Source organism: Silurus aristotelis, assembly GCF_946808225.1.
Source record: "Silurus aristotelis genome assembly, chromosome: 7".
Lineage (NCBI taxonomy): Eukaryota > Metazoa > Chordata > Actinopteri > Siluriformes > Siluridae > Silurus > Silurus aristotelis.
In genome coordinates, this window is record NC_139580.1 from 23124894 (window position 1) to 23139863 (window position 14970).

Below are 14970 nucleotides of genomic sequence, written 5' to 3' on the forward strand. Positions count from 1 at the left end.
AATATCCACCAACAGAAAATGCAGAATTTGTCTTTCTTGTTCTTGTTTGCACAACATGCCCTTGATCATTTACACCGGGGATGTCTTTATATAAAAAAATAAAAAAAAAGCCTGGTGTGGGTGCAGACTTTCATTCCAACAATGCAAAACCACACCTGATAGTGGAAATGAAAATGATCATATTCAACCAGGTAGAATTTGCTCAGTTGGGATAAAAAAAAAACAAAAAACCCTGCACCCAACATTGACCCTTTGTGGAAAAGATCGGACACCCCAGAGTTACACCAATCAGCCATGACATAAATGCAGGAGGATCAGAGCCACTTTTTGCACCTCATTCTGATAAACAGAAGACTGGTAGGTATGTGAATCATGTAGAGTCAAATTCTTGGGTCCTTCAGAAAGGCAGGCACCAGGATGCCCAATACATACAAAGCAAACCTGTGGACGCATTAGGAGGCCATGGGCAACACATGGGTGGGTGCTACTTTAACATGCATTACCTGTCCAAACCTGTTTAAAGGCAGTGGCAGTAAAACTCAAAATATTGTTCTGGAAAAGGTTTGAGGAACATGAGTTGAACAGGAGGCCTCCAAATTCCCCAGATTTCAATTGAGCCGTTTGGCGTTCCAGTCACCATTCCTAAACCACTTTTGTAGCATGGAAGAGGGGCATTATCCCAGTGACACAGGAGCAGTGCTTCAGGCAGGTGATGTGTATCCGCAGGATTATGTACACTACTACACTGGGAAAATAAAAGGTTTAAATGACCCGAAAAGCAGCTTGAAGTGTCGAATTTGCCTTCAAATTCCCCAGATTTTGATCTGAACAGGAGTTTGTGGGATGAACAAAAGTTCAACACCCACCTCACAACCATTAAGACTTGGAAGATCTGCTGCTCACAATTTGGTGTTTTGGCAGCAGAATGGGGAACTGCACAATATTTAGCAGGTGTGTTTAATGTTATGGCTTATTGTTGTACACAGATCAGGTCAGACATCAGTCTAATTAATACCACGGTCAGCGGACCTCTGCTCTAATCACACCATAGAACCAGTTTAACCTCCTGCTCAGAAACCTGAATTTAAAAACTTCCTTCAAGGAAACCGATTGGATAAATTTTTTTTACCTTTTTAAAGCAAAGTATAATTGTGTACCACCAGAGTGTCTCTGTCTTCTGTAGGATGCAGAGGCGACTCTTAAATCCCAGAAACTTTAAGCCAGGCAGAAGATCTCACACACTCATTATAGTGAATTATTAGGGCAAAGTCCCCTTTCAGAGAAGTGTTTGTGGTGCATCGTTAGATTTCAGCGGAGACGTCACAGCGCAAGTCTAAAATAAACCAGCAAACAGACTCGAGCTCTTTGTTTTCCAGAGTTTTATTATGAGATATATTACAAACACCTAGACTCCTCGAGGGGTCTTGAAGTTCATGCCGACTGTTGGCTGGGTGACCTGCAGGTTGGACAGACTGCCGAAATCCTGCAAGACAAACAAACAAAATCTGTACACCACAACTTACGGAAAGGATTCAAGGAAAACCAGGTTCTGTCCAAGCCGCTTAAATTAAAAATAAAGACTGCACATTTACTATCATAAATCCAAACGGTCCTGTAATCAGTAAATCCTGACTTAATTATCTTCTGTACCTCTCGGGTGAATCTGAAATATCAGATATATTGAGAGCATGATCAGAGTCGACAACAGGTCAATTTTTAAACTACAGAAGCCTGCAGAGGACATTAAAGGATTTCTAATTTCTTGTGCATTAATGCCTACAAAATAGTAATTTATTATAGACCAAAGACGTATGCAATTTTATCTCGGTAACATGATTGACATCAGATTTGAAGAGCAAACATCAGGACGGTGTCAAAAATAAATAAATAAATAAATAAATAAAATTACATATACAAAGAACAGAGACGAGCCGAAAGAGGAGAGACCCTCAATACTGCGTGAAAGCCACCAGCCAATGTATGTTCGGTTCAGATTTAATTTCTGAACTATTAAATTGGACCTGGACTATGGCTACCTGAATAAAATATATTACTACATGAACATTTGGAAAACTAATACCAATTGTTTCTATTTGATGTTCTCTGGAACTGAATTCTCTGAATTATGTTTCATAGTTAAGTTTTTTTCCTGCTGCCATACTTAAGTCAATAACACGACTCCTGAAACACAAAATGGTATCAGGGTGTGTGACTAGTCTGTGTGCTGAGGAGCTTCAGCTTCATTGTCAAAACACACACAACTGAGTAAATCCACAAGAGGCATTTTTCAAACATTTCCTTTGAAAATGGCATCCGAGGTGTTTATAGTCATTCAAAAACAAAAAAACAACAGGTTAAGTAACTATGACGTGTGCATGCTATTTGTGTGAAAGATACAGGGTTTGGCAAGAACACGTTGTCTAGCAAACACGGGAAAGACTTTCAGTTTTCTCTCCCTGTAGTATCAATGACCTGGCAACCAGAAACCATGATCACTTTCGATACAGGTTCTCCCAGGACACCACTTCCTTTCATAAGCTGAAATTAAACGTACCAGAAGCTTGAGCATCTCTTTGGTGTCAGGGTCCACCTCAATGATCTCCTGGTCCAGAGCAGAAACCTGTAGAGAGAAATATTACTATTTAGTGAAAATGAATTGCCTGCTAAAGACACTTGTTCGTTTTAACGAGATCAGGTTGAATCTTGTTGAGAGCAGTGAACGCAATAAATATCCAGGAGATATCAGGACTCCAGGAGCCTGACAGTAAAAAAAAAAACTGTGTGTGAAAGATACAGGGTTTGACAGGAACAAAACAATCCTGCAAACACGGGAAAGACTTTCAGATTTCTTTTCCTGTAGTATCAATGACCTGGCAACCAGAGACCACGGTCACTTTCGATACAGGGTCTGCATTGGAGCTAAATTATTACACACATGTCCAACTGCAATTCTATAATCGGGGATTAGTTGCTCAACCGTGAGCGGATTTACTGACCATCTGCCTTGATACATGCATGATATCCAAACACCCAACTAATACCAAAACCACTGTGTGTGCATCTCACACGCCCTTCATCTACAAGTAAATCATATAAAAAATCAAAAGCCACACATTTTCAATAACGCACAAGTCAACGATTTCTGGATATTTCTGCATAAAGAAATGGCACTGTACAATCAGCACATCACAACTGTGATCAAAGTTCTGCACTCGAAGAGAATCCATGCTTTCACACACTAGATTAATAAATATAAGCAGCAAATATGTGCTGACTATTTTTGCCACTATAATTACAAATTTTATCCAATAAGATTTTCACTTCTACTCAGTGGTAGTTACAATTTATGCCGTTGCAACAGGAATAGAAATGGAGCTGAAATTCAGTCGTCGTCATCTTTCGGTTTCTCCCATTAGGGGAGCTGAAATTCAGTAAAACATGATATCCCTATAGGTTAATTAAAAAATACATACAATTTGAGACCGGGTCTCAAAAATATATTATAGTGGTCTAAGTGGTGGTGGGAGAATAAATAAATAAAATGGATCCATGGGCAAATGCATTTACTCTGAGCAAACTGGGGTGTGATACAGATAACATCAGTAATATGTCATGTAGGACAATAAAAACCAAAAATCCACATCTTGGAATAAAATAAATAAATCGATATTTATCTATACAGACTTTCCCTTTCCTTGACTTTCCTGAAATCTGTTTTGCCAAATAATGCACTGATTATTCTCCAAGACTCCTGGGTATGTTAGGTCATGTCTCGACATTTTATATTTTCAAATTTAGTCGGAACGCATCTCCATCGTAAATTAGGGACTACATGCATTAAATAAAATTAACAGTCAGGATACTACTTTTAAATCAGTGTCCAATAAAAAAATATTTTTACACATTACAGCATTCCAAGTCTTCACATGTAAACATGTCCTCAGCATCCAACTGGAGATGTTATTCTTTTCACTCAAACAAGACCAGGCTAAGGGGTTAAAATCATAAATTGGACAGAACATTTTTGTAGGCGGAAAAAAAAAAAAAAAAAAAAGAAAACCTAGCAAATAGCAAGCCTACAAGGCAAGTGAAACCAACATGCTCACTCATGTTTTGCCTGAAAACCCATAATGAGATCAATTGGCCCTTTCCCCATTATGCTTCAGTCGTCGATCCAAATGCACCGAAGACTAATCTCAAAAACTAAGTTCAGGAAATGAGTAGTTTTGAGTCAGAAAGTGTCCTTTACGATTAGCCACGAGTCCAAAGGGTTCAATTTGGGTGCTGAAAGACTCAAGTTTGCGATTTAACTTAAAAACTACAGAATTAAATCTGTAAAGAATCAATGTTGGACATTGTGCACAATATCATATATGTTTCCACTTCAGAGTTTAAACCGAACCCAGTGCGCAGCCTGTTCTGTATAAAAAAAAAACACGTCTATGCACAATAAAATACACAATAAAATCACTATTCGCCTTGAGGTTTGGTTTTGATTTTGAGACCTGACTCAAAATACAGATGCATGAGACACCTCAAATCTACACGTGTCTTAATGTCATACTAAGACGAGAAGAAACGTCATACTAAGACAAGAGGATTTCTTCAACCACCACAATGATAAATAACCAAACTTCAACCGAAACCATCTACACGGCAACCGCCAGTTTGTTCCTTTTGCCCATGCCGCTAACTGGTCCTAGCACAACTCTATTAAAGTGAATAAAATAAAGTGATAAATGATCTGCCATGATGAACACAATAAAATGTAACTTGGAAACAGATGAATAAGGCCTCATTTACACTTGGTTATTTATATGGATTATCTAGACATCTAAATCCATGTCTTCCTGTTCCTCAACAGGCAGCGCATGTGGTCTGTGAACGACACGCTTGATGGTCATGATTTTCCGATACCTCGATAAATTCCATGCATAAAAATTCACATTAACACACGATAAAGCAATCAGATTTCCCGCTCCCATCACAGAAGCATTTGACTACACGTATAAACATCTGTGATCTAGAGTCAAGACGCACAAATCAACCAGGTGTAAAAAAGACGTAAAAACGCTCCAGTGGGGCAAAAAAAATAAATAAAAAATACATACCTCTGGGACATAGTTGTCCCTTCTCTCACGCTCCTCCTCCTGCAGCTTGATGGAGATGCCTCTGACTGGCCCTCTCTGGATACGTTTCATCAGATGGGTCACATACCTGCACAGTAACAAAACAGTGTTTCATTTCTTCATTCATCTTCAAGAGCAGTTTAGGTGCAAACTCAAAAAGTCAAATATGTATCAACATGTAATTTAGACTTTATAACGCTTTCTTTGAGCTTTTCTTGGTACATTAGGATTAGAAATGTGGTCAGAAAACATCAAACTGAACAGAGTTTTTATTCAGGGGGAAAAAGAAACGTTCAATTGACAGTGTTTATGGTTGGTGAGTTGAAAAGCTCAGCTCCTCATTATCTTTTAGATCAGATCAGTGGTCCCCAACCTTTTTTGCGCCACGGACCGGTTTAATGTCAGACAAGATTTTCACGCACGGGCCTTTAAGGAGTGGCGGATAAATAAAACAAAAAAAAAAAGATACGACCGGCATAACTGGTATTTTCTAAATATAATAATCATGAATCCACTGTGCTGTTTTTTGTTCATTTTATCAGCTTGGGGGTTTCGTTTTTAGATTTAGCGGTAATGTATTACGTGTTAGCGGCCGGAGCAGCCCCTTTAAGAAGGTAGCGGATGGAGGTAAGACATGTGACCAAGGCAAACATCTTGACATGCATCAAGAGGGAGTCATAGACAGATGTGGTGGAGAGAATCCGGTAATTTTCCTAAATAAAACATCGTTTAGAATCATAAATAAAACGGAAATAATGCAAGTTATGTATTCTTTCCGTGGGCCCCGGTACCACTTGACCCACGGACCGGTGCTGGTCCGCAGCCTGGGGGTTGTGGACCACTGCTTTAGATGAGTAGTTCTCAAAGTGGGCTTTATAAATCCTAGAGATATCTTTCAAACATTGATGCAAGTCAAACCATGAGTTTTTATAGACAGACGATTGAATAGGATTCGCTCGGTCAAATTTGGCCAAACAAAATATGAATACATTCGACACGTTTTGAAATTCATCATAAAGTCAAAGATGCAGGTCAGGGAGGAAAAGCAGGTACATCATAATGACGTGTGTGAAAGATACAGGGTTTGACAAGAACACGGTGTCCAGCAAACACGGGAAAGACTTTCAGTTTTCTCTCCCTGTAGTATCAATGACCTGGCAACCAGAAACCACGGTCACTTTCGATACAGGGACTTGTCGATTCAGAGACACTCGTGACACCGGGGACCGATCTCTCACCCAGCGATCTTGTTGCGGAGCTTCTTGCTGGGGATGATGGCGATCTCCTCGCACACACGCTTGTTGGTGTGGAAGTCATTGCCCAGACGGGTGTAGTACTTCTCGATGATGACCCGAGCGGCCTTCTTCACCGTCTTTGTCCTGACGCGGCCCTACGGACAGTAAACGGGTGCAGCCATCCATCAGAAAACACAGAAGAAGAAAAACATCATCAAACAACAGTCGTACACTAGAATCCAGGAAGTGAACTGAACTAATTCTGCAGCCATTTGGTGTCACTCTACAGTTACATGCTTTTAAAAACATGCTAGAAACACATTTAGAGGATTTTTAAAAGCAGTGGCAAAATGAGAAATGATTCATTGTATAATTCATAGCTATTAATGTAGCTACTTACAAGGTGTTAACCAACAAGGGATAATTTTACAGCTCCCTGTTAAACTAAAACCGGTTTTTAAACAAATACCACAAACTAGAAAATACAACGAAAAAATTAACAATAAGAAAATTCTTCAAAACAATGAAGCACGTATAACAGAGTGCCTCCCATTTCTCCTCCATGTTCGCTAACAGTAGAAGAAACAGGGACCGTCTTTCCTGCGACGGGACTGACGCGATTACATTATTTTATTTTCATTACAATTAAACCCGACACACTTTTAATATTCACCAATCCGAACACCAAAACGCTTTCCCTAAACGATTAAATACCTAACAGCGTTCCAGTGTGCGGATTCACAGAGGATTAAAGCAGATTTTAGCGACAGTAAAAACGTCAAGTACCCACCATGTTGGATTAGGTTAGCCGAAGAGAGCCTGAAAGAGCAGCACCGGAAGTTTAAAGCACAGACCGGAAACACTATCGGGAACGTACTGCCACCTTCTGGCCAGGAGACACGTATTTTTTTTGGATGACACTTGTCATCCCTGTTCTGCAATGATAGTTATTTTACTAAATAAATAAATAAAATCGAGATAAATGTATCAAACTTTACTATATATACACTCGATGTCCAGTTTATTAGGAATACCCGTCGAGAAGTGTAATAAAATATTACTTAAATTCAAATTTTTTTTTTACTTAAGTACATGTAAAGCTACCGGTTGTAAAATCTACTCAAGTAAAACGCAGCTTTAATTTAATCAAATTTACCGAATAAAATGTTTTTAGCAGCAGGAGTATTGGAATGTAGTGTAGTACAAAAAGGACAGTGCTGGAGGAAGTACACAAAACATGTAGTTGAGTTAAAGTAGAGATAAAAATTTGACTAAAAGTAAAAGTGCTCCCTTTACACTTTCACTTGAGTAAAAATACAAAAGTATTTGCCTTCAAGTGTACTTTAAATATCCAAAGTGCTCTGATTTATTACAGCTATAATGTTCCTATTATCATTTTTTTGTCACAAGACTGTTTGCTTTATCAACTCAGTTTATGTGAAAAGACTCTAATATTAGCGCATCAGTCTATTAATAGAATGATATGAATGAGTCAAACACTGATATCTATTAAAATGATAATTGATTTAAACAGTAAAGATTTAAACAGATTACACTATATAAAAACCACACTATATATACCCTTATTCAGTTATATGTGCATATTACTACACCTTCTGTATAACCTCATACCCTTATTTATTACACTGCCACTTGTAAATAAGATATCTATGCACTTCTGGTTAGATGCTAACTGCATTTCATTGGCTCTGTACATGTACCCTGCACAATGACAATAAAGTTTAATCTAATCTTATCTAATTTAAATTCATTCCAGTCTGATGCTCAAACACAAAAACGACTCAGACGCCAGGTGAAGGGTAAGAGAGATCATTTTTTATTTTACATTTAAAAAAGGGTCCAAATTTGAGCTACCCCTCTGCTTGGAAGGAATAAAAAGTGTTTATTGGTGCCTCTGAAAAATGGCCATTACACAGAGAGGCTGTCTGTCTTTCTGAACACAAAACTTTCCAAAAAAAAAAAAAAAAAAAAAAAAAACCCAAATCAAAAATAAATAAAATCCAAAACAACAAACTAATGGATTCTTCTCATCTGGAGCCCTTTAGCACAGGTAAAGCATAAGAATAAAATTTTGAGATGACATTCAACAATTTTAAACACACAACATTAATAATACATTTCAAGGGGTCAGTTTTTAATCCAGACACACATTAAGCCCTGATAGCACTGTACATGAACAAAGGTTCTTGTTAGAAATTCTCATTAAAAGCATTTAGTCCAAGACGAGATCAAAAGTGTGTTTTCTTTTCATGTATCCGAACCAAAGCAGAGTCAAAATCAAACCATCAAACAATTAAATATCTTACACAATTTACAACAAAGATTCTGACTGATTTCAACATGGTTTCAATAGTGGTTTCAGTTCCATCATATGTGTGGGTTTGGAGATTAAACAAAAGAATGTACTGTCTGAATATTAATCTCTCAAGCTAAATCTGCAATAATCAGTTTTTTATGTGATGTGATACAATGATTTATTCCAGGTTATTTCTTTATTTTATTTACTTAGTTTCATAAAAAGCTTTTCTTTTCATTTTTCCTTTCCTCCAATAAGGCATAATGTGTGAACAGGGAACCAGAGCATGGTTTAAGACTGTAGCGTTGAGTAGATTATGCATAAGGAACGATCTCTCTAAATGTGTACAGCTTGTCTGTATGTGAGCACATTATCACAATGCACCTGGGAATTAAACAGTGTAAGTAAACAAGAGTGGATTTGTGGACGAGACATTAATCATGATAAATGTTGATGGTGCTGGAATCAGTGATAGGGAAGAAAAAAAAATCCAAATGCCCCAATGAACCAGTGTTTATATGACTCAAAGCAGATACTGACTTGGGGACGAAGGCACTGATCCTTCCTGCCCCACAAAAAAAAAAAAAAAATCAACATCAAATGTAAAGGTAAAACGCTTCAATTAATAATAATATAAGCTCAAACAAATTCTGATCAGTTTCAATATCAACCATACACGACTAAATTAAACACACGACATGGGAAATCCAGTCCTACGTCCCCTAGTCTCTTTATATGAAGACGTCCGGCTAATACAATGATTTCAACACTGGTTCAGTCAGTGTCCAAACTTAAAATCATAACTTAAATGATTATGCACAAATAATCATTATACATATATATATATATATATATATATATATATATATATATATATATATATATATATATATATATATATATATATTTTTTTTTTTTGTTTGTTTGTTTGTTTTGTTGGGGTTTTTTTTAACCATATATGGCTAATTTAGGAGAAAAGCACAGATCCAGTCATTCACCCCACCAGGAGGTGCTGTTGAGACCTCAATGTTCTCCAAATAAAAGAAATCGAAGTTTTCACAAATATTCACAATCAATAAAATTACAAATAAAGTGACCACATACACTCATATGCACTGTCAATGCACAAACACACCATCAAATTGTTTCCATTTGAGGCATCAATCATTAAATACAAAATAAATGTTTGTTTTGTTTAAGAAACAAAAAAAAAATCCATCATTCAGGCCGCAATTATAATCCATATTCAAATACAAAAGCAAACAAAAAAAAAAAAAGGAAAAAAAAGAAACTTACAGTACAATGTTTTGCAATAGAATTAATGCTATGAACAGGCAGCTGTTAGATTACTCATGGAAAAAAAAATACAAATGAAAATAATCACCTAAACAAAATGTAGCTTTAGGACTGAAGCGGAAATACAAAGCAAAAAACAAGGGAAGAAAATCCAGTATGTGATGCATATAGAAGGTTCATTAAGCTTTCGCTTAAACGATCAAGTATGTCAGGGTGCAACAATCTTAATCACTGTTTTACCAAATACCCAACAGCTCACTAGCATCATGGGGATTAAGACAAATGCTCTTTACATTTAATAAAGATTCAGTGTAATTAGTTGCAGGTAAATCACATGCCATGTTATGACTGGCTTGCAGTCCATCTCAGAGTTCATACAGGTAGAACATGAGCAATCAAGTCCAACCCTCCATCCGTCTGGTATTGTTCACCAGGAATATTCATTTGTATGATCTGGCTAACGTGAATGCAGCTCTGTACTCAAGGCATTATCATCAGCAGGGGACATGAAAGAGCTGACAATCAGAAAGAGAAATTCCTTCCTCCTAACTGCACAATCCCACGTTACAAAAACCATCAATATACATAAACCTACTGTAACATTTAATCGATTGGCCTCGTCTTCTGTATCTTATTTATCTTATTTAAAAATTTGAAACAAAAAAATAGAAAGGAACGATTGGTGATAAAGAATTGGAACTTTTAAGACTTTGGGAATGAGTATTGCACATTTAAAGCTAAAAGGGTTTATATAACCGTACATAGCAAATGTGCTCTGCAAGCTGAAACATGAGTGGTGCTGGATTTGGGCTTTCTCACGAACAGTACGCCCCCTGCTGAAAATGTATTAAGAGAAGCCATGGATTGGATCATGCAAACTACAATACGATTAAATACATGAAATATGGCTTTTGGTTACCTAATCAAACATGCCACAAATACCTTCAGGATAAATACTTCAATATATTGAGTAAAATTCTTTTTTTTTTTTCTTCTTTAGATTTTGGTCTTAGGGGACAAAATCCTTCGCAAGCTTGTCATCTTTGCAAAACCACTTTAGATCAATACGCGTATACATACCGTACGTATGTATTGCACTTTGACATGCAATAATATTTGTCTCCAGTGTAACACGTTCGTTTCATTGGGACCGTTATTGTGGTGTGGAGTTTCGAACTTCGCATTGAATGAGTTATTCGGTGACGACGCTGTGCTTATGTGTTGACGGGATGAATACAGTAAACGGACATTTATATTCATACTGGCACAGAATGTGTAGAAGAAAACGTGGAAGTAATCTGTGCTATCGAGTCCAGGTACCACCAGGTGATGAATTCCTCTCTGTCCAAAAAGCAGGTGGATGAAATAAACAAAAGAAGAAAAACAAAACAGAAAACAGGCCAAGCAAGAGAAGATCATTGAAATGACTTAACAGTTGGGGGAAAAGTTTCAATGTTCATAGCAAAATACAACCGTTCATGGAAAAAAAAGGAAAAAAAAATAAATAATTATAATTCAGCATGACTGTCCTCTACTGACTAGATTTTCATTGGGACAAGCAAATGTCCGTTAAAAACATCAAAATACATAAATAAAGAAAGATCAGAATGAAGAAGCAAATGAAAAGAGTGCAAAAGGGGAGACAGTCTCGTCCAGGTGCCTCTGGACTGTAAAGAAGCTTTAACATTCTTGCAGGGCCACTGTGTGTACTGTGTGTATAAGCCTTGAACATTTTCCAGCTGTAAATATGTGTCTCCGTGGACAGGCTCACATCAGCAGTGCAGTGAAAGAAAGGAGAGGAAGATTTTGGCTCATTTGTGCCTCGGGGAACTCTTCTTCCTTTTACGCTTGAAAAAGCAGCAGCACCTGAGGTGGGAGAGTGGGAAGGAAAAAAGAAAAAAAAAAAAAGATCAAAATTAATTGTCAAGGTCACACCCAATATCTATTACAAGAAACCATTTACAAGAAAGCACATCAGTGAAGGTTGTCGCGTGAAAACAACACGAAAAACAAAACACCCCAAAGCACAAGACGAGAACAACATGGCCATTAGTAAGACAATGTATAGACATGCTGTTGAGAAAGAAACATGGCACGGTGTCAGGCGACTTCTGGGCTGCTGTTTCTAGAACACCGAATATGGAGATGTTAACTCAAGACCAAATAGTAATCAATATAGTTAGCTAGTGAGAGACAAGACACCCTGTCCATCCAGTTTGATAGTACTGCATTATGTAAAGAATTAGCTCACTAAGTCAGCGCTAGTGTTTCCCCCTGTGTGCCCGTCCCTGAACTGGGATGAGTACAGGGAAAGGGAGACTCACCACAAGTTGAGCATTTTCACGCAGCTACAGAAAGCGTAGAGAGAGAGATAGAGATTAATACTGTACACACAAACAGGTGAAGTGAAACTACATGCAATACACACACACAAAGCAAGAGCACAAAGTACAAATAGATGAATGGTGCAAAAGAGAAACAACAAAGAAGGGAAGACCGCAAGAACAAAGGTGTCGCAGCAGAAAGTTGAGAAAAAGACGAGGCACGAATACAGCAGAGAAGGAGGAGAGGAAAAAAGAAGAAGAAAAAAAAAAAAAACACGCACTTGGCCTCATCCACGACGTCCACTTCGGCCTGCGTCGTTATTGGTGCATTGGAATGGGCTACCAGAGGGTCGTCTGCATTCAGCTCTCCGTTGGTAGAGCTGATCACCTGCAACACAAATCGTGTCCCATCAATACGCAGTTCATCTGGATAGCAAGAAAACTTTGAAAACGTTACAACATTTTTTTATTTTTTTTATTTTTTTTTAAAAGAAGTCAAATAACATTTTATTGAATTCGGGATTGAAAATAGTCATCACAAATGTGTCCAAATCCAACGCTTCCACTAGCATTCAAATTCCTTTTTAATTCTAATCTACCTCACAATTTTTCTTGACCCTTTCTGCTAATTTGAAAGATTTTGGAACTTTTTTCTGCAGTATTGTTTTGGTTGATCAGAACCGAGTGCATTTATATTTTACTTTCCAAAAGTTGCCACAGCAACTCAAAATTACCTCCGGATCTTTTCGTTTACGTGACGGAGTGTAACTGCATCAAGTATTTCCGATATAATACTTTAGTGCCTCTAGAAATATACACAAACTACACAGACACACTGCACAGTGACTCATGAGTACAAAAATAGAATTAAAGTAGAAGTTCTTCTCAATCACTGGCACTCTTCACATGCAGTATGCTCACACACACACACACACACACACACACACACACACACACACACACACACACACACACACACACATCTATGATCAGGCACAAAACAGAAGTTTTTGTATTTCTGCCCAACCATAACCATCCAAATGTGGAGCTTCTACCAAAAAAAAAAAAAAAACCTCCTCCTTGGTCTTCCTCTTTTCCTCCTTCCTGGCGGCTCCATTTTCAGCATTCTCCTACTGATATACCCCATGTCCCTCCTCTGCACATGTCCAAACCCTTTCAATCTCGCCTCCCTTACCTGGTCTCCAAAACGTCCTACATGTGCTGTCCCTCTAATAAACTCATTTCTAATTCTGTCCGAAAATCTCAACATCTTCAGCTCTGCTACCTCCAGCTCCTCCTCCTGTCTTTTACTCAATGCCACTCTAAACCATACATCACAGGTCTCACCACAGTCCTATAAACTTTCCCTTTCACTCTCGCAGATACTCTTCTACTACAAATCACTCCTGCTATCACTCTTCTCCACCCACTCCACCCTGCCTGCACTCTTTTCTTCACTTCTCTAACACACTCTCCATTACTTTGCACTCATAATTGCATATATAATGACAGGTAATTCTTATCAAAACTACATTTCCAGTGTCTGCTCTCACATTCCTCACATTCTCACATTTCAACCTCATATTTATCACATTTCCCTGATAATTATCGCACTCTGCTTTGTTTAATGATTACTCTTGCTATTTCACAGTCTATGCACCTTGGTCAGTTAGTAATGACATTTTGTTCTTTTGTATTCTGTGTATGTGGAAGAATGACAAAGTTTGGGTTGTGTAGAGTCTTTAAAATGAATAATGCAGCAGCACTATCGGAGTTGCTAAAATGCCAGTTTCCTCACCCCGAGTATAATGTACATGAACCGTTTAGTCAAAAATAAACCAAAATGCCCAAACTTTGAGCTTAAAATCTTCAGAACTCTCAGTTCTTCTTTCTCAGGACTTTTAAACTCAAATATCATGTAAGGTTTGCTCCTTTTAAATGGCTGATTATAATTATACATTTAGGGCCAATTAACACTACATTAATTCTCAATATTGATCAGGTTGTAAAGTCACTATATAGGTCCTATGACAATTGTGTTTGATATGCAAATTAGTTGACATGCAAATTAATTATTCACTTTATATTTCTGAAAGCGCCATTGGTTCAGCTTTTACAAGTTAGGGTACTGTTTAACAGCTGAACATAGACAGTAAAATCCCGAGCAGTTAGCTATTATCTATTGTAAGAAATAGTGAGGACTAGGGGTGTAACAATACACGTATTCATAAAATGTTTCGATACAGGGCTTTCGGAATGCAATCCTTTTTACATGTGGAACATATTTAAAATCTGAGTTTCCTCAGGAACGTATTAAGTGACGGACTACAACTTTGTTTAGTCTCCACCTTGCACTTTGAGCTAATTTCTTTTTTATTATTAGCTTTTAAAACATACAAAACGATGCAAGGGGTATAAAAAAGAAACTAGAGTTTGCGCAGTGTCACTGTGACTCCTCACTCTGTACCGGAAATAACATTTGTTTCGTGCATGCTAGCGTTAGCTGCTAACCAGGAAGTGGCTAGCAGCTAATGCTAGTGCTATAGATTCTTAAGCAGAGAAAAAGGAGAAAAGGAGAAAATCCTGGCAATTCCACATATCGAGGGAGTAAATGAATGAAGGTTGAAAGGAATGAAGACATTTGTTAAAGTCTGCTGAAATAAGTAGAA

At 37.6% G+C, this 14970-nt stretch overlaps 2 protein-coding genes across 5 annotated transcripts in view; both read right to left on the reverse strand.

The window, feature by feature from the left end:
* Positions 1-1364: 1364 nt before the first annotated feature.
* On the reverse strand, positions 1365-7247 carry LOC310728735 (small ribosomal subunit protein eS17). The gene is made up of 5 exons (XM_083546554.1): positions 7155-7247; positions 6368-6519; positions 5112-5217; positions 2555-2620; positions 1365-1483 (listed from the first exon to the last, which is right to left on the reverse strand). The coding sequence occupies exons 1-5, from the start codon at positions 7155-7157 to the stop codon at positions 1406-1408; spliced, it is 405 nt and encodes a 134-aa protein (XP_083402680.1). The 5' UTR covers positions 7158-7247; the 3' UTR covers positions 1365-1405.
* Positions 7248-10271: 3024 nt separating this feature from the next.
* Positions 10272-14970, reverse strand: part of LOC310728654 (casein kinase I) — a 32759-nt gene continuing 28060 nt past the window's right edge. For 2 of the 4 annotated variants that reach the window (XM_083546419.1, XM_083546417.1), the window contains 3 exons: positions 12583-12689; positions 12302-12325; positions 10272-11843 (listed from right to left, as the gene is read on the reverse strand). In XM_083546419.1, coding sequence (XP_083402545.1) covers positions 11789-11843; positions 12302-12325; positions 12583-12689 — 186 coding nt within the window. In that variant the 3' untranslated portion in view covers positions 10272-11788. The remainder of the gene's footprint in view (positions 11844-12301; positions 12326-12582; positions 12690-14970) is intronic. The other 2 variants (XM_083546418.1, XM_083546420.1) reach the window with 1 other exon arrangement.